General features: G+C 38.6%; 1 protein-coding gene across 1 annotated transcript in view; it reads left to right on the forward strand.

Moving 5' to 3' along the window:
* LOC140240550 (laminin subunit gamma-1-like) overlaps positions 1-25,051 on the forward strand; it is a 105,091-nt gene that overhangs the window by 37,899 nt on the left and 42,141 nt on the right. Inside the window, exons 2-3 of the mRNA XM_072320315.1 lie at positions 10,328-10,629; positions 15,487-15,617. Coding sequence (XP_072176416.1) covers positions 10,328-10,629; positions 15,487-15,617 — 433 coding nt within the window. The remainder of the gene's footprint in view (positions 1-10,327; positions 10,630-15,486; positions 15,618-25,051) is intronic.

Here is a 25,051-nt window from a genome sequence, read left to right on the forward strand (position 1 = left end):
TCCCTTGACTCGTTACTGACATATGTTATGGGTAATATTATTCTCATTGTCTTCAGAAAGAGGCAAGTCAAGTGCTCTTTTATTATGCGAAAAAAGTGAAAATATGTTGAATTTTCTTTACATTTTGTTTATACTGTTGTACTCATATGACATCACGAGCCTCATACCCCTTTCGTAAACTCAATAATGCGGATAATATCCGCAACATTTGGTCGTAAAATCGGAGCAGGGAAAGAATAATGCGCTTTATTTCGACCCTTCTATTATCCGCATAATAGCAGCATCGGGACCAGGTTTGGAGTTTATGAACGCAAACCCAAATAATGCAGTGTAATGCGGATGATTGCCTGGGTGCGGTCAAACGTCACCTGTCTTTCCCGCAGGAGGGACGTGTGCAGTCACCATGACGATTATCCGCCTTTTTCAGGACGGGCGCTCGTAAAAATAATGCGGATTATTTTCAGAGTTTGTGAACGCATTTTTTATTGAATTGTCCGCATTATTCTTATGTGGATAATAGGAGGATGAGTTTATGAAAGGGGTATCAGTAGTCTCCTCATCCAGCTGTCCAACACAAAAATTTTAAAAATTCATAACTTTTGAACGGATTGTCCAATTTTCCTTAAACTTTCACAGATGTGTTCTACTAATATTGCTGCATTCTCTCAATCCTTATGTTAATGAAGGTGACCTTGTCCTTTAAGTTGGAATACTCAGTTGTGGGAACCTTGCTTTGGGAGTGAAATCAGATTTGAGTGGTAGGCCTACACACATTGTACTTATCCTCCTGTAGGCTTACATATAAGTTTGGATACACAAATGAAACTCTCCTTGAACACTGTCCGAATGAGCCAAAAGGTGTGAAATTTTTTGGAAGTGAGATAAAAAGAGATTGTGTTTTGTAGGTGTTGGAATGTTTTGTTTATTTCAGAAAAAAAAGAAGCTATCATCTTGGAAATAATACTCTATCAGTCAAAAGAGATTTTGCAGTATATTTGATTGTGCAATGTGAATGCACATTATTTTCCTCTGTGGTTTTTGGTCTTGGTTTTGGTTTTTGCACTCACTTAGAAACAGTCATGTTTAGGCCTACTTGATGGGGGGGGGGGAGGGTAGGGGGATCGAAGAGATGATTGTAGAAAAGAAATAGAAAAGGAGGGAGGGGAGGGGGAAGGTGGGCTTTGGTGCTACATGGATGATTCACAAGAGATACTCCACATCACAAACACAGCTCCCTGTGCTCCTGAGTCACCTGGCTCACATTACCAGGCCTGTTATTTTCACCCTCACTCGGATTATTGGCTGGATTTGACTTAACCGTGGCATTGATCGTTGAGACCAACAGGTGTGTTATATAGCGAGAGCTGGGTTTCATACTCCTACAGGATACAACGGCTGAAGGAAAGAGGGAGTTTTGTAGTAGGAGAGGGAGAGGGAGAGAGTGCGTGAAATACTTCAGATGCGATTACCTTCTTTATCTAATAGGATTTGCCAAACCTGAATTCCTTAAAAAAAAAAAAAAAAAAAAAAAAAAAACAAAAAAAAAAACAAAAAAAAACCAACTTGTCGCAAAGTTAAAGTTCAAGCTGTGAACGTCAAGGAATAAGTTAAAGCTTGTTTCTTTGCTATTTTAACCTGGTGAAGACTAGACTTCACATGTTATACAAGTAATCAGTCCTTCTTTAGTGGGTTCATACTACTTGTATAGAAATTTGAGGGCTGCTCTCTCTGTCCTGCACAAAACTTTGGTGATGAATTAAAGAAATTATGAAGTATAAACCCAACAAATGATATCTTACAATATAGGCCCTAAATGTTCAAATTTCCTCTTCAGTTTGTCACTCATTTTGGAAAGTTATAGGTCACCTCTCACCACACATCACACTTTTTAAATACATGAATTATGAACAACAAGAATTATCTGTTTTTCATTTAAGTAACTTTGTCCAGTCAAGTTCAAATATTGGTGAAGTCTGACAAGGTCAAAGGTTAAAAGATCAATGAACCTTCCCAGTAAGCACATTAGTCATATTATTGTGGTGTACTCTCAATAACTTTCCACAGCTCAAAACTGTGGAGAGTTATTAATATCACCACCATTGTCATCATAATCATCATCATTGTCTCACCTGCATTGATAGTTCAAAGTAAGACATAGAGCTTGGAACTTGGAACGTTGTAATATGTTATGTCCTATTATAAGCTTATCAATGCATTCAGCCAATTCATCAAATTCAGTGGGATATTTTATCGCAAGTAGGTAAGGCGGATTTAACAGTTGGTTCACTGGAATGACTTTAAATGCCCTTCACCGCATTGTAGCTGCTTCTCGAAGCAGCAAAATTTGGTGTTAGAGGAAGCTAGAAGTAGGACAGTGTAGCAAGATGATTGCATTTTTTTCCTCTCTTTTTCTCTGTCGACTGGCAAACGATACACCAGATGCGCAATTCTTTAAACCCTCGGCTCTGACTGGAATTGACATGTGTACAAAGACAGATGAAAACCAGAGAGTTATGAAATGAATAGAAGACCTGGCAAACACTGAGGCGCTGCCCTTGCCTGACATTAAAGTCACAGTACCTCTGTTTCTTCCCCTTGATTAATTTAACCTGAATTCTTTATATATATATTTTTTAGCAGAAATAAAGTATTGTCATAACAGATGATAATCGAGAACAGTGTAATCTGTTCCGTTAATTCCAACTTATTCCTTGTAGTACTTAATTTCCTAGCTAGATCAACGGAAATGACAGCTTTGCTGGTAAAGAGAAAATAAGTTTTAAAATGCTTGTACCCTGCTTTAATAGTGCAAGTTTGTGAGTGTAGCATGTTGGAAAATCTGTTAATGTTGTTGGCAAGGAAGTTGATGTCTGATTGCTCATCTTTAATTTTAGGATGATTTCAGGCCAGTCATTGCCGTAGCATCATTGATAAGGATGTCTGTGTGGGTGTTAAAGAGACAACAATGGATGGAGATCATAATAAATGAGTGGGTTTATTTCGAGGTGTTTGTTATTTTAAGCCCAACAAATGCAGACAGGATGTTGTCTGGCTGAGTAGGCTCGGTCAGTGTGGGAAGACTGGTGGCGAGGCAGTCGTGGTACACATACAGTATGAATCTGAATTGTAGTTAATGTGATCATTGGTGCAGAGATACAGTCAAACCTGACTATAGCAGCCATCCATGGGAGACAAAAAAGTGCTCATAATAGACAGGTGGCCACTTTAAACAGGGTCATTGAAACATGGATATTCTTTTTGAGGGAATTGCTTTTAATAGCTGTATAAAGCAGGTGGCCACTTTGGGAGGTTTGACTCTATCTGTGCAATTGCACAGGGATCATCCGATAGTAATAAACATCAGGTTGTAATGAACAGGTGTTTGATAAAGCATCATATTGAATGAAACCAAACCTTAAAGCAATGGAAGATAATTTTATATGTGTGTTTTGTGCTTTTCAGGAAAGCAAATCCTTGGCACTCGGGAACTTCCATTTAAAGGACAAGTTTACCTTCATTAACATAAGGATTGAGAGAATGTAGCAATATTAGTAGAACACATTGAAAGTTTGAGGAAAATTGGACAATCCGTTCAAAAGTTATGAATTTTTGAAGTTTTTGTGCAGTCACCGCTGGATGAGAAGACTACTGCAGTGTATGATGTCACATGCGTACAACAATATAAGGAAAATATAAAGAGAATTTCACAAAATTTCATCTTTTGAAAAAAGTACACATTCCCTTGACTCGTTACTGACATATGTTATGGGTAATATTATTCCCATTGCCTTTAGAAAGAGGCAAGTCAAGTGCTCTTTTATTATGCAAAAAAAAGTGAAAATATGTTGAATTTTCTTTACATTTTCTTTATACTGTTGTACTCATACACTGTATGATATCACGAGCCTTACAGTTGTAGTAGTCTCCTCATCCAGCGGTTCAAACACAAAAGTTTTAAAAATTCATAACTTTTGCATCGATTATCCAATTTTCTTCAAACTTTCACTGATGTGTTCTACTAATATTGCTGCATTCTCTCAATCCTTATCTTAATGAAGGTGAACTTGTCCTTTAAATTTGTTGTACAAGCCACTAGTCTCTGCACAGAGGTGACTGGTGGCTGCTAGTACTTTGGTACTTATGCAGGAAACCATTTACTAATGCAGTTTGTGGTTTTGGGGAGTGAACTTTCAGTCATGATGATTAAAGTGCATAAAAACAGCTCACTTTGTGAAAAAGATGTGTGTGTTGTTTGTTGTGAACCATCACACGCAGAATCCATGGTTTAGTTGAAAGGAAGTGTTGTCGTTAGATGTCCAGTATTGTGAGGAAATGATTTCCGGTAAAAGGAGATGTCTACACCTGTAAGATACTCCCACCACCGCCATCACCTGTGACTCTGGCAACAACACCAACAATAACAACAATACTATCAACAATGCTATTACTTATCATCAACAACATCAATAGCTACACTCGAACATCATCAACAACACCATGAGCAACAATGTCAACATCACAAAAAGAGTAAATATCAGCAAAAGAAACAGCAATGAAACAGCAATGATATGAAAATCGGCATCGACAACAACAATCTAGTGGCTTGTCCACATCAGTTTTGATGTGCAGAGGGGAGAAGAAATTTTGTGTACCGGTAGTTCAGATCCATCAGTATTTAACCTGTTGAGGACAGTTTGATTTTGCTACAACAACCATTTCCCACAGATGCTTGCCCGGGTATACTCAGGACTTGTCCTCAATGGCCCGAATTCACGAAGGTGGTACAAATGAAACCATGGTTTAAACCATGGACAAAAACCACGGAGCGCCAAGTGTCACATGGAATATTTCGTTACGAAATCAGTCATTTCGTCGATGAAATAATTATTTTGTAACGAATTGATAACATTTTGTAACTAAATGAACATTTCGTCCACGAAATGATAATTTCGTTAATGAAACGGTCATTTTGTCGACGAAATGACCAATTTCATAACGAAATATTCCGTGCGACACTTGGCGCTCCATGGTTTTTGTCCATGGTTTAAACCATGGTTTCATTTGTACCACCTTTGTGAATTTGGGCCATAGGGTTGAAATAGATGGTGAAATCAATCATGATGGGAGTGTAGGTCTATATAAACCCAAACTAAATCAATGTCATATGTTGAAAATAGATGGGCAATTTTGAGACATGAAAGTGTTAATGAAAATGTTAATGAAAATGCTTAGAAAACCAATCGCAAATTCTTTGGTCATTGGGATTCAACTTTGCCGGCATTCTGTAGACTGCAGAGGGGTACAGCTGTACTGTGCAGGTATATTCAGACCAGGTCATTTATGAGGGGACAGGTAAACATTTGTGGGTACTCTCACCTTAATACAGGCCATTGGTCATCTAGCACTGCAAACAAAGCCCAATGGATGGGAGAGTTGAGTGCAAATGTTTGCCAACCCTGTCAAATTGCCATTACACACTCCCCCGACCCAGAATTTTCCGCCAAGTGCATCAACCAGTGTGGATTTGGGTGGGCGCACCAAGACGTTTAAGACTTGTGCTGGACTCTGGCAAAAACCGTGGCACCCAACTGAGGGTCAGTTTTGAAAGCAGTGGTCCTCTTAACAAGCACTCTTATGCCAGCTTAACCCTTCCAAACTTTGCTCCTAAGGTTTCATCTCTTGAAAACATACTAGTAAGAGACGGTATGAGATTCCACAGGAATATCACTTGTAAAAATCAAAGCATCAATTGTGTATTGGTGGGTTTGTCACCAGGAAATGAAAACATCTCTGAAATTTACCTTTGATTTTCTTCACATGTTTGTATCAATGTACATTGACCCAAGGATGAAAGAGGCACATTTACAATTATACACATCCATTGTATTAATTCGTAAGATTTGTTTTCTTTGTTGATCTGACTTGTTATTCTTAAAGCTTTGAGACATAAAACAAAACTATAAAACACCCCGGTATCCTGCCTATCAAAGGAAGTCTAGTTAAATGTTTTTAAGATCCACTAAGGGCCTGTGTTGATGTAAGGAATGTGCATACCATATGGCACTAAAGTAGGTGCCTCATTTTGTAATCATGAAAAATTCAGATGTGTCTCAAGTTCTTGGAAAATGCAGGGTACGTTTTTTAATGAATTTTTCAAGACAGTGCAAATTTATGTTAACGTTAACAGGTATTTGATGCACATTGTTTGAGTTTGTGTGTGTGTGGGGGGGGGGGGGAGGAGCATGAGCGGCAGATACAATTTGTTGTAAATATGATAGTAATTTTCATAATTTGGTGGATAATTTGGGTGGAAATTATCAATTGTGAATCAAGAAGGCAATAAACATCCACTTGCTTCTGTGGTGAAGAGGTTCTCGATCAGCTTGCTCGATATAAACCGAAATGCGCTTTTTGCTCTTCGGCTTTGATCTGACTGACTGACAGGCGGCACTATTCATTACTATGTCTGCTTGATTAAATCCTGGTGTCAGGAGATCAATGCAATCGGGCCCTGTATCAGCAAATGTGTCGGTGACTCCATGCCTTTACAAGCTTGTTATCAGCGTTGTTTGCATTCCTGGCCATCTGAGGTATTTTGTCTGGGGTGTTGGTCTCGCACACAAATGTAAAGTGGATATTTCCAGCTCTGCGTGGTCTGGTCGGTGATGGATGAAATCTGCCCTCCTTATTCCCCCATCTTAAAGTATAGTGTACACATAATAATGTATAGGTGGGACTACATTAAATTGCAATGTGTGTATATCTCTACTTCACAACTAAGTGTCAAATTCTTCCATTCTCCTCCCATATCACTTCATGTACAAAGTAGGAATGAAATTGCTTCAAACTGCCCAAACATTTTGAATTGTCCTTATTGCTGTAGACATCAGATCAGCAAGACAGTCCTGTGTATCAAGTTGAAGACAAAAAAGCTATCACATCATATTGTACACACACTTAAATATTCTCCCAGCTTGCTGAAAGTGTTTTACTTGGAGCTGTGAAGGTATAAAGTTGGTGAATTATTGTGGTTGCTAGGTACAGTATGCAAGCAAAATGTGTTCAAGCCATATTGCCAGATTCAGCCGATAGAAGACAAATGGAAAAAAATTAGATCTTCAGGTTTGAGTCAGATCTTCTTCAAAATGTAGATATGATTATTATTCGTATTACTAGCTTGTCATGTGAAACTTTCATGTGGCAGAAGGAGAATATTTGACAGGAATATGAAGGTCGTAGCCACCTTTAATGATTGGTACTCTAGTCTAAACGGTCTAAACCTTGCCTATTTTTAATATAAGTAGGTACTTGAAAGGAGTGTGACAAAGCAGTAAGGTATTTCAAGGTGTCCTGTCTGTCAAAGTCCTCCAGACTTGAAGAAGAGGAAGAGGAAGAAAACCTCTCACTCTCATCATCTCTACACTCACTGTCTGTCTCTGTCTCTCATCCTTACCAAGGACACTCCGTCATTTGGGCCTGTGAGGTATTTTCCCCCCTCCACCCACCCATCGCGACCTGAGGTGACCTCAAGAGTTGGAAGGAGGTCATCTTAGCAGTGGAAACGCCATGAAAATGGACCCTTTGTGTGTCACAGTTGCCCGAGGGAGTGGTGGGGAGGGGTAGGGGGCAAGGGGCATGGGAGGGGGATAGTTTGAGGGGAAAGGGATGGGGGTGGGGGTAGGGAAAGAGCATGGGAGGGGGTAGTTTGAGGAGAAGGGATGGGGTGGGGATGGGGAGGGGGATAGTTTGAGGAGAAGGGATTGGAGGTAGTTTGAGGAGAAGGGATTGGGGTGGGGGTAGGGGAAGGGCATGGGAGGAGGATAGTTTGAGGAGAAGGGGTGGGGGGGGGGGGCATTGGTTGAGGGGGTCTGGCCAAATGGGTGTGGATGTTCCCTAACCTGAAGGAGAAGAAAGAGATCACTTTCTTCATCTCTGCTGTACAGTGTATAGAGCCTACGAAGGCACCATCACAAGTTCATACATGTGGTGAAAAGATTCGAACTCCAGATGTTGCTGGGCAAATAATCATTGTAAGAGAAGAGCTGCATCTTATACAACTTGTACTTTGTATATCTAACACCTCTATTGTGGTCAGTGCAGATATGGTCATTTCCTAACTTTTTGTCTTCACACTTCAAATAAGTGTGCCTTCTTCAATTCTTAGAATTTCTTCTTCTTTTTTTTTTTTTAACACAGCAGTGTGATACTGTAAAACGAGGAATGTTCGCGTGCATTTTAATTTCGCGAATTTCGCAAGCACCAAGATTTGCGAAATTAAAATGCACACGAAAGTTCTTGTCTACACTGTATGCATTGAATGCCAGTGGCAGTTCGCGAAAATTTCATGCCGCAAAAAAGGCCGTCGCCACCAATTGGCGAAAAATTCATGCCGCGAATATATCATGTTTTACAGTATATCTGTGCCAGTACTTAATTGAAGAATGTCTTTTTGATATATCTGGTGGTGTCCATTGCCCCCTTTTGTATTCTGCTCCACTTATAATGCTTCAGTCATTGTTCAGGCACAGGTATCTTACAAAGTATATTGAGACACAGGATATTTTGGCGGCATGAAGTTTTTTCTTTTGCAAATTGGAGTGGACATCCTTTTTAGTGGCATATTTTCATGAATTGCTAGTGGGATTCAATGCATCCAGTGTAGACAAGAACTTCCATGTACATTTTGAATTTACGAATTTTGCAAAATTCAAATGCACGCAAACATTTCTGGTTTTACAGCATCACAATGTCTTCAATACAAAAAGGTAGTTATGACCTTCTGCTGGCCTGACATTGATTGAAGCCTTGCAATGTGATCAGTGTATTGCCCATGACATTCAATTCTCAGACGGATGAGGTGAATTACTTCCAAGCTTGATCAGCTCCCATTCTGTGTGTCTGTGTGTCTGTGTGTGTGTGAAAGACATTGTTAAGGTGCAGCAGCATCCTTTTCTGGCATTAAGGGAACAAAAATATTTGCCAACAAGGTCAATGCACACACATCAGAAGTACATGTACATGACTACAAGGTGTGAAGACAGTGGCATTTCCTTCAAAAAGCAGCTATAACATTGCTTGATGGACACCACAAGCTCTGGTGGTTCCACATTGAAGAAGAATATCTGTTAGTTTCTAAATGCAATAGATGGATGAAATTTTTGAGTGCTAAAATAAGTCTCCTTTAACCAGTCTCTTCAGGTGGATAATAAATGATTGATTCCACCCCTGTCACAAACTTTATATACCCTGCTAATCATACATGCAATTCTCAACATACTTCTATACAATTGTATGTACCTATCATGTAAGCCTATTTAAAGGTCTATGTACATTGCACATTTATGCAAGCACAGTGAGGGAAGTGAATATTAGTCCATATGAATCTCCACAGTCTCAAAAGTATGGAAATGTGCACCTTCCATCAAAAGTACATGTTTTGGCAAAAATGACCCCAGAGCATGATTAGCCAAATGTGATTTGGAGAAACACGTGTGGAGAATCAAGATTTCAGTTTGCTTATAGACAGACAGAAAAATTCAAGTACTGAAATACCAGTAAACATGTACTTCTATGTTTGCCAACAAGTTCCTTGCCCATGAGAAAAGACTTGAGGATGGTTTACGACGTGACCACAAGTGTAGAACATCACCAAGATTTGTTTCAGCAAGGAACACTCCATTTCATCTTTAGGAAAGGGGAATCACTGGGTTACACACAAATCAATGCCCTTGCCCGTTTCTATGCAGTCTTGACCTGTAGGGACTGTAACGTGAGAAGAAGTGTGTTATAGTCACAACTTTATTTATACTCATAAAAGCAAGATCCATAAACTATCCTCTCTGGGTATATTGATGATGGATATGAGTGCTTATCCTTTGCTGCACCGTATAAAAACAAAATGGTGTCTTGAGATGTGATGTGACTATCTACTACTACGACAATCCTTGGTTTGGAAGATTCTAAACATTATGTGACTATGAAATGTAATAGAATTGTGAATTATAATATTGACCAAATTATATGCAAGTTCCCTTTTTAATAGCAATAAAGTCTGAATCGATGAAATTGGCGTAAACTTGTTGTATAGGGAATATCATACGCCTTGCTACTCTTAACAACAATGAGATAAGCAATTTAGCAAACATAAGATTAATCAAGCTTTATTTCAATCTGAAAATGTTCGTGGACGTTCATTGTTACCTTGCAAATATCATGGTTATCTGAAGTACTTCGCCCTGCAACTAGAATATATGTATTTTAGATAATGTTTCCTCAGCAAACTCGTAAATAGTTGATCAACATTTTTCTGCTCTGTTTTGTTCTTCAGGTAAATCGTTTGAGATCACCTACATTCGTCTCAAATTCTACTCACCGCGGCCGGAGAGCTTTGCCATCTACAAGCGTACATGCCAGGAGTGCCCGTGGATTCCATACCAGTACTACAGTGGCTCATGCCGCTCGACCTACAACCAGCCCGACAGCGAGTATGTCAGCATCAACGATGAGACGCGGGCGATGTGCACCAGCGAGTTCAGCGACATCTCACCACTCACGGGAGGAAACATCGCTTTCAGCACGCTGGAGAACAGGCCGAGCGCCAGGAACTTTGACAACAGTCCAATCCTGCAGGTTTGTAGTTCCCTGTGATAGTGTTGCAGACCTAAAGAACAAGTTTACCCAAAATTTGTGTAGATTGAATGAATGCAGCAGTACTAGTAGAATGCATCAGTGAAAGTTTGGAAAAGATTTGACAATCTGTTCATAAGTCATAAATTCTTAAAGTTTTAGTGCCACCATTGCTGACTGAGAAGGCTACTGCAGTTTGTGACTCACTCAGCACAGTGATATAGAGAAATTACGAACAGAATTCAGCATATTTTCCTATTTCTGGCAAAATGAAAAAGCACTTGACTTACTTCTTTCAGAAAGTAGGGGAAACAATATTTCCTGAAAAATCTGTCAGTATAAATTAAGGGAATGTATACTTTTCATTAAAAAATAAGGAAATGTCATGCAATTCTCATAATGTTTTCTTTATCTTTGTCTTGTAGTGATGTCACAAACTGTTAGTAGACTTCTCATTCAGTGGTGGCGACACTGGAACTTCAGAAATCCATAACTTTTGAAGTGGTTGTCAGATTTTTCTTAAACTTCACTGATGCGTTCTATTATCATTGTGGCATCCATTCAATCCACATATGCTGTATATCAAGTTAAACTTGTTCTTTAAGTGTGTGGTTCCAAGATAATGAAAGTTTGTGGTATCTCTTTGATTTTTACACTGATGCATAACAAGCAGCTCTTATATGTTTGTTAGAGCTCTTCTACATTTTCCTACCACGATTTTGTGAGATACCAGATTCAAATGCACCAGCTGATACCTACTAGAAGTTTGCATATCTGAATTACGACGAAAATAAAAGTGGCCTTGCTCCCAACAGGGCCTTGTGTTCTTAAAGTTTGCAATAGATAACTTGATTTAATTTTGACGAAACCTCTCTTTTTCTGTTCATCTGATTTTGCACTACAAATCGAGGTCAACTTGAACATGTTTGTTGTTGAATTTCACTTTTACAAAATTGTAGCTACAAGAAACTAATCTTTATCCAGTGAGCAAAGTACAATTTGCACAAACAGTGTACAGGATGGTGCATCTTGTTGAGGAAACTTGCAAAGCAAAATCATATAACATTAGGTTTGTAGGGACAAAAGCGAGTTGTGTGTATCATGCCTGAGTGTGTGTTTCAACCTGCCTATATCACCTTGGGTTTCAGTTCATGTACAAACAGATGGGGAGGTGTTGAACTGTTTGTTGATGCTAAGTAGTGGGACATTTGTTCGACAACCTTGGCCCACAACACCCACACCACAAAAACCTGCCTGACTTGTTGTTGGTACCAAAAGAATAGGATGGCTCTCTATGAATGGACGGCAGTTTATAAGTCAGCAAAAATATTTTATGGTGGGGCTTTTTATGTATGGTATGAATGAATGGAAGTGCGCTGAGATTTTTTTTCCAATTCTGAAAGGTAGCGTCCTTTTTTTTACTTTTATGCTCTTCTCTCGATGCCAGTTTTCATCATTATATAAATGCAAAAAAAAAAAAAAAAAATGCAAAATGGTACATCAGCCTGCGTATCTTGGCTTTTCAGGGACTGTTACCACAGAGTTGGATTGATTTTCTTTTATTTGAACTCTAGACAAGTGCTTTGCAGAGTGTATCTGTCCTTAAATACTAGTAAAAGTTGTGGCTGTTCTTGGTAATTTGCGGTAGGGCTCTATAGAAAAAGAAGACAAAAAAAAAAAAAAACACACACACACAAAAAAAATGGGTTTAATGATGCTTGTTGTTTGAATACGTCACACACCATACATGTGAAACTTGCATTCCGGTCTTTGGTTGTGAATAAGTAATTTCATCATTGGTCAAGAAGAAGAAATCTGGGGGATTGGAGTGTTACAATGTTATGTAGTGACACACTGTCAAATGTCTTGATGATTTTACTGACAACCAAAATTCAACATTAGCATTTCTGATGCAATGTGTAGCTTATGAAAACTGAACTGGATGAAATGAGAGAGGGCTTTCCCAGCAGAATGTCCACCATTTCTAATAAGAATTGTCATGAATTATTAAAAGGATAATGGTAGAAAATTAGAAACATCGTGATATGAGTTTTCATGATGACCTCACACTCATGGAAACTTCTGTCAAATTGTGGCTCAAGTCCTCTGTAGTAGGCTTGAGATGACTTGAAGGTGACTTGAAGGTCTTGGAAGCAGACCCAAAGTGGTTCATGCAAACCTTTTCGCAACCGATACATTATCGTGTAGGCCTACATCTACAGTTAGTGGTTGTTTACTTTGCAAGAATTGCAGAATTTGTGATAATCTTGACCATGGTAATCTATCGTGGTAGTGTGTGCGTGACATGTCTCAGAATATGCTTGTTCTTTGGACAAACTGCTCCCTTTGATTTTGTTCAAAAATATACAAAAAGTGTCAAGAATTTATAAAGAAAAAAAACACCCTCAACTGTTCAAGTGCATATACAATTGTAATGTACAGTTAAATGCCTTTGAGTGGTCGCATCAATTATTAAAATGTACAGTAAGAAGAAGAATAGAACCAATGATTTTTCTCTCCCCCCCCCCCTTTCTGACTGGGAATGATGTAGACCTACATTGGCATTTATGACAGAAAACCTTTGTGGTAAGATGTCATGAGATATAGAGACATCGTTGATGACAGAGTGCAGTGTTCGTGAGGCCGACTCTCTCAAATCCACAAGGGTCGCCGATACGTTGTCCAAGAAATATGACCACTGGTGTCGTGTTCTTGCCATCGTAATCATGAACATGACTGACAGGTTGGGATCAGTTACTGCTCTCCTCACCCTCTGCCATCATCAGTCATACAACTGTAATGCTGGGTGCAGGGGGTGTCACTGCCAGATCCCTCCCCCTCCCCCTCCCCCTTTCCCCCACCCACCCCACCCACCCCTTCTGCTGATCTGAGGTTTGTGTGGTTTGACCTCCAACCTTGAGGATCGACCTTGACAGTTTTGATTTACTCTGGCTCGGCTCTTTGATACACACACCCTGACGAGGGCCTTGCAAAATTTGTCAGTTGGCGATGCGCCTCTTTGCAGGGCTTCCCAGTCTCGCTATCCCTTTCATTATATCTCCTCATTTATTTATCTCTGTGAGATGATTTTGCTTAAGAATTCTCCACTTTGTGTGTAACTTGGAAGTCAATTTGTGTATGAGACACATCCCATCAGTGGGGATTACATTGTAGGACCAACTCCCAAGTACTGTATATGCTGTGTTTTTTCGCAGGGTCTTATTTTCACAAGTTTTTCACAGGGTTCTATACTCACAAATTTCGCGTGTCAGGTGTTATTCATGAATTTTATAACAACATGAGAAAATAGTAAATCTCTTTCCGACATCACTGTAACAAGCGTGCATACCTTTCTCTGTTCACTAGTGTACTCCACCTACAACTGCAAATGTAACCTCTTACATAATTGTCAGGGAGCTCCGAATCATGAAAAATCAGACTCGCTAATTATGGCCAACGCAGTAATTAATTGAAAAACAGATACTGTACCCTCTCAGAACAACCAACCTGAAATCCTGTTGATGTTTTATATTAGCATGCTGTCCATTAGACTGAAAGAACTTGAAGGATTGTTGGTATGGTAGTGTGTACCTGTCACATAGAGAGTATATTGTACATGCAGGACTTGTCAAATTTTGTTGCTATTGTTTCATCTATCATTTGAGCAACAGTCACAAAAACTTTGGACCAATCAGATTAATTGAATTAGGGAAGGCAATTCCTATGCCCAGGGTACATTGTAGGCTTATATGTTTATATAGTTTGTATTGTTTTTGCTTTTTACGATGACTTTGCACACTGTCTATGAAGTGATGATAAAACAAGAACTGATGGGGAATTTTGGATGGTAGCCTGCTAGGGAAAGCTTTTAACTGTAGCAACAGGAATATGATGGTTTTTGAGCCAGGTTGCACAGCATGTGGTCTGACCTTGTCTCTGATACAGACTGTAAATTTTGTCCCACCTCTCTGCTGGGCCAATAAGTAGGCCACTCCCTGCATAGGCATTTCTTTGATCTTGGGCTCAAAGGTCAGATAAAGTTTTCACAGTTATGTTTGCACAACATATCAAGTTTATTAGTCAATTTCTGCTGTAAAATAGCCAGTAAAACATGCAGGAATGATAAATTTTCATACTGATTATAAGTTTTATCCCATTACATGTGTGTACCTGGTGACAATAACTTTCCTATTGTTTAAAATGTTTCATTTCTGCAATATTAGATCAGTATTATGTTTGATGTCGCTGTGAAGTATGGTTTCATTGACTACTAGACAACTCACTCTACATCTCTGTGGAGTGGGAGAAATATTGACATTTCAGCTCCTACGTTGTGTGTTTTGCCTACAATTGATGAAGAAACTGGTAGAAGACCTCAGAGCTAGCGGTTATACCTTTGCAGTTGCAAGAACGCCAAACATATAAACAGAGGTAACCCTGTATAAATCATCCCAACAGTATGCCATGCTCTTTCAGTCTGAGATCAAGTTAAAAAAAAAAAAATGAAGGGGAATAAAAGTAATGGCAAGCACCAAGGGAATAGAAGTGAAGAATCTTTCATCAAGACTTTCCTCGAATAGAAATATCAACTGATGGATCGGGTATCAGGGAGATTCTTGTTTCACTTAACGTATCATGAGCTAATTATAACATGTACTCAAGATACAACATTATGTGTAGACTCCAGACTTTCCTTGGAATCTGCCAACTCCAGGTCAATGAATGGTAAATTCATGATTTACTCCAGACTATTAAATATGATTGCATACTGAATTCATGCTTTACTCCAGATGACTTATATTATATAAATGGTCAGTGAAATGAACAAATTTTGTTGCTTTTTCTCCCTATATTGTACAGGATTGGGTGACGGCCACTGATATTCTGGTGATGCTCACTCGCCTCAACACATTCGGAGATGAGGTGTTCCGGGTCCCCAACGTTCTCCGCTCGTACTTCTACGCCATCACAGACTTTTCCATCGGAGGAAGGTAGGAATCAGGCAGAAGGGTGCATTTGTGGCCATCTTTCCATTGCAGTATCATTTTTGTTGTGCTTCCTAACATAATGAAACTCAAGTTGATAGATGCCCCTTTATCTTTATGTCAAAAGGTCAAATGCAACCTTCACCATTTCTTTTAAAGGTATCGTTTACCTTTGGGAGCAGTGATTTTAAAAAATGCTTGAGTTATCACATTTGATGCATATGTGTAGGTCAATTGTATCACAAAACATGTTACCAATACCATATAAAAAAAATTGCAATTAAGCCTGAAATGTAAGGAGATATCACTATTTTGCTCAATAATCCATAACTGTAGACAGTTTATTCTAGAAACATTTTTATTATACATGTAACTATTGTTCACATTTTGTATATTTCACAATATTCAACATTGATTATACTGATTAACATTTTTACATTGGTTGTTTCTATCCCTAAATCACATTTTAGAATGATTTTGAAACACTGAAGCTGTTTTTTTGTTTAATCTACTTATGGTATACAAATAATGCCTTTAAAGGTTGGTTCTATAATGCATTTGCTTTTTCTTTCAATCAAGAGTGTCATTTATTCAACTGAGCTGAAGACACATATTTTCCTGATGGAGAATTCCTCCAAATTTGCCTTTACCTTTATGTTCCTCAAACATTCAAGTTTTCTTCCATTCATTTGCAGATGATAAAATCTGTTTTAAGAATTGTCACATCATTTTCATGAATCATTTAACATTCTGTCTGTTTTGGTCATGCACATAATTTTTCCCTACACCACAAAAAGGCCAGTTTTTGGGAAATGTAGATTCCTGCCTACACAAAACAAATAAGTGAATTTTGATACTAGACTATCAATACTGGTCAAATGTTGAGGCCATCTGACATACTAAAAAGATGTGCAAGGTATGTACATCCAATAAGGCATTGAGGGGCTCCTGATCATGATTTCTCAGTGGATTTTTAATAGGGGAAGAGACATCAAATTTTACAGAGAGGACACATAAACCCCATCACACTGTAGGAAAAGGAGGATATGAGTCTGGGGCCATTGCCTTGTATCAACAGTTCAGTAAATCATTTGATAGTGTGGAGGCACCCCTGTTTTGGTCAGTTGCAACTTTATGTGAGATGGTGGTATGGATGAGGTCATGGCAGCCCATGTGTATTCAACAGGATCTGAGGAAAGTGTTGCTGGAGACCCCAATGCTGTGTGCAAACAGTACATGAGTAGCTTTAGGCTGATGTAGGCAAGCCAGGAAAAACCCATCCAAAGTGGCTGCCTTGATGATCTGTAGGCCTATATGATATAAAGGTCACAGAGGAGTCTCCTGTGTGCTGTGACAAGTGACATTATTCCGTGCACGTCCGAATATGTAGGTCGAAACAACAGCAAACGTCTTTGTCACCACGTTGTGAATGGACACAAGCCATCAAAATTTGGCATGCCTGCCAAGTCTTTTTTTTTTCTTTGAGGGGTGTAGCAGAGATGTGTGAAAGTTGTGTCTGCGTCCTGTGTATGCAGTAGCAACATAGGAGGGATTGTGTAAATAGTTACCCGGTAGCCGTTCCGATCACTCAAGGTCCACGAGCATTGTTAGCCAAGCCAGAAAGATGTGGGCTGGATATTCGTGAAGAATCAGTATGGTGGAACCTTGGAGAGTAGTTGTCTATAGAATTACAGCCTTGTCTGGCACTGCTGAATTGGAATTAAGCCTTACACTAAGAATAGCAGTTGTCATTTTAATAGGTTCTTTGTATTCCCAGATTAACTTCTTTAGTTTGAATGGATGAGAAAATAGAGCAAAAGCCCTTTAACATGTTAAGGACGAGTCCCGAGCATACTCGGGCAGGTGTCTATGGGAAATGCATGTTGTAGCAAAATCAAACCATCCACAATGGGTTCATATGAAGAGAAAATCTTCAAGCTTTTGATGTTCAAAATGTTGCCTGTATGCTGTATCCCATTCCTTGATCGCCAAAGGGAGGAATGTTACCTGGCCGTTTATTTTTCGTCTTTCCGTCATAGATCATCTCGAAAAACCTCGCATCATTCCCCCACAAATACCTGAGGCTGCTTGCGAGATGCCTGGCACTGTGCCTCAGTCGTATGCACTGTGACTTCATCCCAAGTCTCCCACGCACCTGTCAAACATTAGCCTATTTCACAGGCCTTGCATACTGTTGTTTGCACTGACAGTGAGTTGTGAGCATAGAAAACTGAAGCCAATTGTCCAGGCCTTTTCATATCGGTGAATGCCATCATTACTTGAGAGCTGAAAGAAAAGTTGCTTTAACTGGTGCACGCATCATTTCTACTTCAGTGCCTGAATAATTTCATAAGTCACTTTGACCAATGGAATTGCTACATTTGCTCTTAAAGGCCATCAGTGTAGAGTGTAATATGCATAATTTTTTATGAGTTTCTCTGAAAAGCTACTCCGCTGCCGTAGCTTTGCCACTTATAGCTGGTAGCAAAAGTTGGTAAAATAAATGCAAAGGGCGATGTTCATGACTTTGGATGGATTTCCAAATGCCATCTTGCTATATAAGGCTTGCTTATCTATGGCTGATGGTTTGACTCTTGTGTGACTACCCTTGACTTCCCCTCCTTCAAAGTACTACTGTAGTGAGACAGCATTTGACAGAGGCTAGTCAGAATGTTGGAAAGGTGTGCCAGAAATGCCCTTATACAAGTATCAGCCTGCGAGCAGTGAGACCAGATCCATGGCACGAATACTTCCCGTGGCTAGTTTCGATTGCCGATTGATAGATCAGTGACCCGTCACCCTAGATGTCAACTTCCAATGCGACGGCAACAAATTCAGAGCATCAAAACGCCATCTAATCATTCATTTCCCATTAGTTTATGGTTGATGGTACATTTTCCCAGCTTTCAACACTTTCCATTTCAGTTGTTTGTTTGCTTGTTTTAAAAACATGAGAAAAGGGGAGGGATCGAGCTAGCCTGTGCTGAGCTTTGCAAAACTTGGTTATCTGTTCTTCAACCAGTGTAGAAGATCAATAGTTTTATCATTTGTGTATATGGACATGTATCCTGTCAGATGCACATGTTTGCAGAAATCTGTGTGAACTTGTTAAAATCAAAGAAGTTTTGATTCCACTTGATTTGATAAGGTGAAGTTGCAGAATTTTATGAAGGAAATAGGCCTACTTCTCATCAGCATTTCCTTTTTGTTGACGCTATCACCATCAAATTCCTCACACTCTGACAGTTGGCAAGCAGAAATAATGGTAATTTAGCTGCAATATCAAGAGAATATTATATGCCATGGTATGCACATCATGACTCTGAGAATACAATTTCTCACACTCAAACTTGAGGATCATTTGATCTAGGACTTGAAACATGAGAATCTCAGCTGAAGAATTCTCATATAAGAAGGGAGCTCTCGTTAACTTGCATCAAATTCACAATGTTTGTATACCACTGAAAGAGTGCATTCCATGGGCTAAATTGCCCCGTTCTCTCTGCTTTATTTTTTTTTGTATTCTTTGCCAGCATACATTTCATAAAACAAATATTGACCCTTGTCACCCTATTCGTCCAATTCACTTATTTAACGCCGACAAGTTCTTGCCCTGAAAGGCATGCCTTACCAGAACATTGCCATTAAAGGCAAAGAGAGTGCTGACAGTTTACTACAGTTCTGCCTAAACGAGGATTTCTGGTAGATTGAGCATGAAATTCATTTGAAATTCTTTCAAAAAATTAATTGTTGAGGTGAATTGTTGCCCTGAATCATTTCTGATATACAATATCTTGTATTTTACCCTTTTTTTCTCTCTCACTGATATCTGCGATGATATATTTCTCCCAGACATTTGCATGATGTTGCTTTATTACTGAAAAGGGGTCTTACTTCTAAACCCTCTCCTCCTGTATGTAAGTACACTACAGTGTAGTTCTATCAGAATCAGAGTGACAAATGTTTGGATTTTTATGTTCAGCACTTGGAGGAAGTTTATTGCTTTAGCCCATCATGATTGAAACCAGTGTTCTATTGATGCTGATGATAGATTGTGCGGGGTTTGTCAAATACAACTTTTTTCCTAACTTTTTTTTCCTCTGTTTCTTTTATTGCGGTGCCAGAGAGAGAGAAAAAAACCATAATTGATAGCACCACGTACCGCAGGGTCATGGTACATGTAAAGGAAAGGTTAAGATCAGTGGTTGGAGATACCCAAACAAACCGGGAACTATTGTCGCGTGGGGTAAGGCACAGGGAAAGTTTACCCGGTAAGCATTCTTGCCACAGCTATGTAGGAAGAGATCCAGTGATATATCTAGTCCTGTATTGATGGATGGATTCCCCCTCACATGTACAAAAGAAATATAGAACACAAGAGCTCTGAACAGAGAGGTCATATATACACAAAGGGGATGTGAATTCACCTCCTACCACCTGTTACCTTGTGGTTGTTGTCCATTCATGGTTAGGATGTACAGACGTCTTTCATTTTTTTTTTTTTTTTTTTTTTTTTTTTGATGTTACCTGGGGATAATGTCTTTGGATTCAGAGCCCCCATGAGATGAATCATAATGGTCCCTCATCACTGTCCTTGAGTCATGCCTGAATTTCATTGAAGTTGACTCAACACGGGCATTGTTAAGGGGTGATTTTGAAGTGCACTGGAGTGAACCTTTTGAGTGGTATCTACATGTTTAATGCCCATAACCTCCATTTGCATATTCTCTTCATCTTCTCAAAATTTGATAAATCGTACGTTGTTGTGTGCTGGGGCAAGTGAAATCATGCGGGAGTCCAGTTTTAGTGTTTGTGTAGCCCAGTTGTCACTCTGTCTAACATTTGTTTAGTTGTACAACATGTTTTCTTTTCTTTCTTTTTTTTTTCCATGGGGAGGGGGGCAGTGGGAGTACATTGTTTTGTAATTTGTAACCATCATCAAATTGTTGTACCAGCAACTGAATCTACATTATGGCATGACTTGGTATTTGCTACGTTCAAAATTTACTCAGTGATGAGAATAGTATGTTCATGACATCCAACTCTGAAAAATTCGTATTTGACCGAAAAGACCATATTTTCTTGCAAAGTGGACACTTTGAATGTGGTGTGTAAAAAAAAAAACAACAAAAAACAAACTAGACTTGGAATTTGTCAACACTGACAAATTAGGTGATCCGATCTATTTGGAAATCAACGATTCAAATCCTGATCCCAATAGGCATGGCCATAAATGTTTCATCTGCGTTTAGGGGATATTTACCGTGTGATGTTTGGATTCTCATTTAGAAAAGGGAGTCAGACCTGCCATCTTTGGTACCGAATTCCGTATACACTAACGAAGATACAGAATGAAGTATATTTGACCTTTGACCCCACTTTCCACAGCCAAGATGGTATCTGAGGAAAAAGTGGTGATTTTGTGAAATGATCCTTGTAACATGGTCTTTGCGTGTGCAAAATATGGGAAAGATAGGACATGTATTCACCAAGATACAGGATGAAACATTTATGACCTTTGACCCTAATTTACATACCCAAGACGGTGTCCGATCAAGTAGTTGTTATTTTATGAAATAATGTACGTGACATGAACTAAACATGTGCAAAATATGGGGGTGATAGGGGCTGTTTTTCTTGAGTTATTGCAAAGAAAGTTGCAGAAAGAAAGAAAATCTCAATACATCGAAGATAAGCTTTAATTTCAACCAAGTTTTTTAACGTGATCAAGTAGTTGTTATTTTATGAAATAATGTACGTGACATGAACTAAACATGTGCAAAATATGGGGATGATAGGGGCTGTTTTTCTTGAGTTATTGCAAAGAAAGTTGCAGAGAGAAAGAAATATCTCAATGCATCGCAGATAAGTTTGATTTCAACCAAGTTTTTTGACGTGATCTCGGCGTCGTATGAAAAAACGGAGAATTTTACGACGATAGCCCAAAGTCTCAGCTACAACATATTAAAATCTGGGAGAAATTTACAGAAGAGTAAGTGAGCTAGTGCTAGATAAAGACCGTCATGTCAATTTTCATTTCCAGAAAAATTCCCTCCCATAGATATAACACGTAAACTGGTTAAATTTGACAAGGTTACATTATATCCATTTTCACGAGGTGAAGACATCATCCGATTAAAACTTTGATGAACAAAACTTAAAGAGTATTAAATTGGCTACAACATACTAAAATCTGGAAGAAATTCACCAAAGGGTAAGTGAGCTAGTCGTCAATAAAGACAATCATGTCAATTTTCACATCTAGAAAAATTCCCTGCCATAGAGATAACACGTCATAACGAAGATACAGGAAGAAGTACATATGACCTTTGACCCCACTTTGCACAGACAAGATGGCATCTGAGCCAAAAATGGTTATTTTGTGAAATGATCCTTGTAACATGGTCTTTACGTGTGCAAAATATGGGAGAGATAGGACATGTATTCACCAAGATACAGGATGAAACATTTATGACCTTTGACCCTAATTTACATACCCAAGATGGTGTGTGATCAAGTAGTTGTTATTTTATGAAATAATGGACGTGACATGAACTAAACATGTGCAAAATATGGTGGTGATAGGGTATGTTTTTCTTGAGTTATTGCAAAGAAAGTTGCAGAAAGGAAGAAATATTTCAATACATCGAAGATAAGCTTTAATTTCAACCAAGTTTTTGGACGTGATGCCGACAACGTATGAAAAAATGAAGGGTACATTTACGATAGCCCAAAGTCTCAGGTACAACATACTAAAATATGGGAGAAATTCACCGAAGCATAAGTGAGCTAGTGCTCGATAAAGATAGTCATGTCAGTTTTCATTTCCAGAAAAACTGCACTCCCATAGAGATAACACGTAAACTGGTCAAATTTGACAATGTTACTTTTAATCCCTTTTTACGAGGTGATGCCGTCATCCAATCAAAATGTTGTTATTATATGACTGAAAGACCATTAAATAAGCTACATTATATTGAAATTTGGACGAAAATCAACAAAAGAATAAGTGAGATACGCTTGAGTGAACTTGGAATTTGATGACGTCATTTTGAAAATTTACTTTTTAAAATTTATTAAGAAATTTGATATCTTTTAATCATTTTTTCAGCATCGCCAACCCATGAAATGACATGTACAACTCATCAGCTTTCAGAATATGTAAAGAAAATGGGGGGTCACCGTCCATCCTGACGAGTAAAATCGGATTCAAAATTGGCGGTTTTTTTGCATTGTTGCACTGTATATCGCCATTGACGCGCGCGCGGCATTTCAACTTTGACGGGCCCGTATGACGTCATATTGAGTCAGATCGACTTGAAACTTGGTAGAAATATTCCTTGACATTTTACGCATCCGATAAGTGTGAAAAAACGGGGAATTTCTATTGCGTATGAGCTGTACGTGCGTATATGTGCGCGCGCGTACGCGTCCGTCCAATTTTTTCAATTTTTCAAAAAATGCTCCAAATGGTCTGAAACGTGTGCAAAAAAAAATTGAGCTCGATTTGAGCATACAAATATTTTAACGCGCGCGTACGCGCACGTTTGAAGAGAAAATATGAATTTTGAGAATATGAGTAAAATGCGCATAACTTGAAATGTATGTGACGTAAATTTCATTGAAAAATTCCATTCCATTAATGAGATATGAATGAAAATGTGTTTTCATATAATGACGTCATAGTGACGTCACGGTCGACTGATCACAGTAATACATAAAATTTGTCGTCTTTGGGACATGATACATATATGGTATGAGTTTGAAATTGATAATCTGAGAACTTTTTGAGTAAGTAGATACACAACTTTTGTCCAGAAATAAGAACGAACCAACAAAGAATCCGTACAGATACAGAAGGTGATCCGAGAGGATACTCGGATCACCTAAAGAAGAACCACCAACAAAGAATCCGTACAGATACAGAAGGTGATCCGAGAGGATACTCGGATCACCTAACTAGACTTGGAATTTGTCAACACTGACAAATTAGGTGATCCGATCTATTTGGAAATCAACGATTCAAATCCTGATCCCAATAGGCATGGCCATAAATGTTTCATCTGCGTTTAGGGGATATTTGCCGTGTGATGTTTGGATTCTCATTTAGAAAAGGGAGTCAGACCTGCCATCTTTGGTACCGAATTCCGTATACACTAACGAAGATACAGAATGAAGTATATTTGACCTTTGACCCCACTTTCCACAGCCAAGATGGTATCTGAGCAAAAAGTGGTGATTTTGTGAAATGATCCTTGTAACATGGTCTTTGCGTGTGCAAAATATGGGAAAGATAGGACATGTATTCACCAAGATACAGGATGAAACATTTATGACCTTTGACCCTAATTTACATACCCAAGATGGTGTCCGATCAAGTAGTTGTTATTTTATGAAATAATGTACGTGACATGAACTAAACATGTGCAAAATATGGGGGTGATAGGGGCTGTTTTTCTTGAGTTATTGCAAAGAAAGTTGCAGAAAGAAAGAAAATCTCAATACATCGAAGATAAGCTTTAATTTCAACCAAGTTTTTTAACGTGATCCCGACATCGTATGAAAAAACAATGTGAACAGTAATGATAGTGCAAAGTCTCAGCTACAACATATTAAAATCAGGGAGAAATTCACCGAAGCATAAGTGAGCTAGTGCTCGAAAAAGATAGTCATGTCAATTTTCATTTGCAGAAAAAACTGCACTCCCATAGAGATAACACGTCATAACAAAGATAGAGAAAGAAGTACATATGACATTTGACCCCACTTTGCACAGACAAGATGGCATCTGAGCAAAAAGTAGTTATTTTGTGAAATGATTCTTGTAACATGGTCTTTACGTGTGCAAAATATGGGAGAGATAGAACATGTATTCACCAAGATACAGGATGAAACATTTATGACCTTTGACCCTAATTTACATACCGAAGATGGTGTCTGATCAAGAAGTTGTTATTTTATGAAATAATGTACATGACATGAACTAAACATGTGCAAAATTTGGGGGTGATAGGGGCTGTTTTTCTTGACGTATTGCAAATAAAGTTGCAGAAAGAAAGAAACATCTCAATACATCGAAGATAAGCTTTGATTTCAACCAAGTTTTTTGATGTGATCCCGACATCGTATGAAAAAATGGAGGGCACAATTGCGATAGCCCAAAGTCTCAGCTACAACATATTAAAATCTGGGAGAAATTCACCGTAGAGTAAGTGAGCTAGTGCTCGATAAAGGTAGTCATGTCAATTTTCATTCCAAGAAAAACTGCACTCCCGTAGAGATAACACGTAAACTGGTGAAATTTGACAACATTACTTTCAATCCGTTTTTACGAGGTGATAACGTCATCCAGTCAAAATTTTGTAATTACACTCTTAAAAGAACATTAAATAAGCTACAACATACTGAAATCTGGGAGAAAATTAACGAAGGATAAGTGA

The sequence above is a fragment of the Diadema setosum genome, chromosome 17 (assembly GCF_964275005.1).
Source record: "Diadema setosum chromosome 17, eeDiaSeto1, whole genome shotgun sequence".
Taxonomy (NCBI): domain Eukaryota; kingdom Metazoa; phylum Echinodermata; class Echinoidea; order Diadematoida; family Diadematidae; genus Diadema; species Diadema setosum.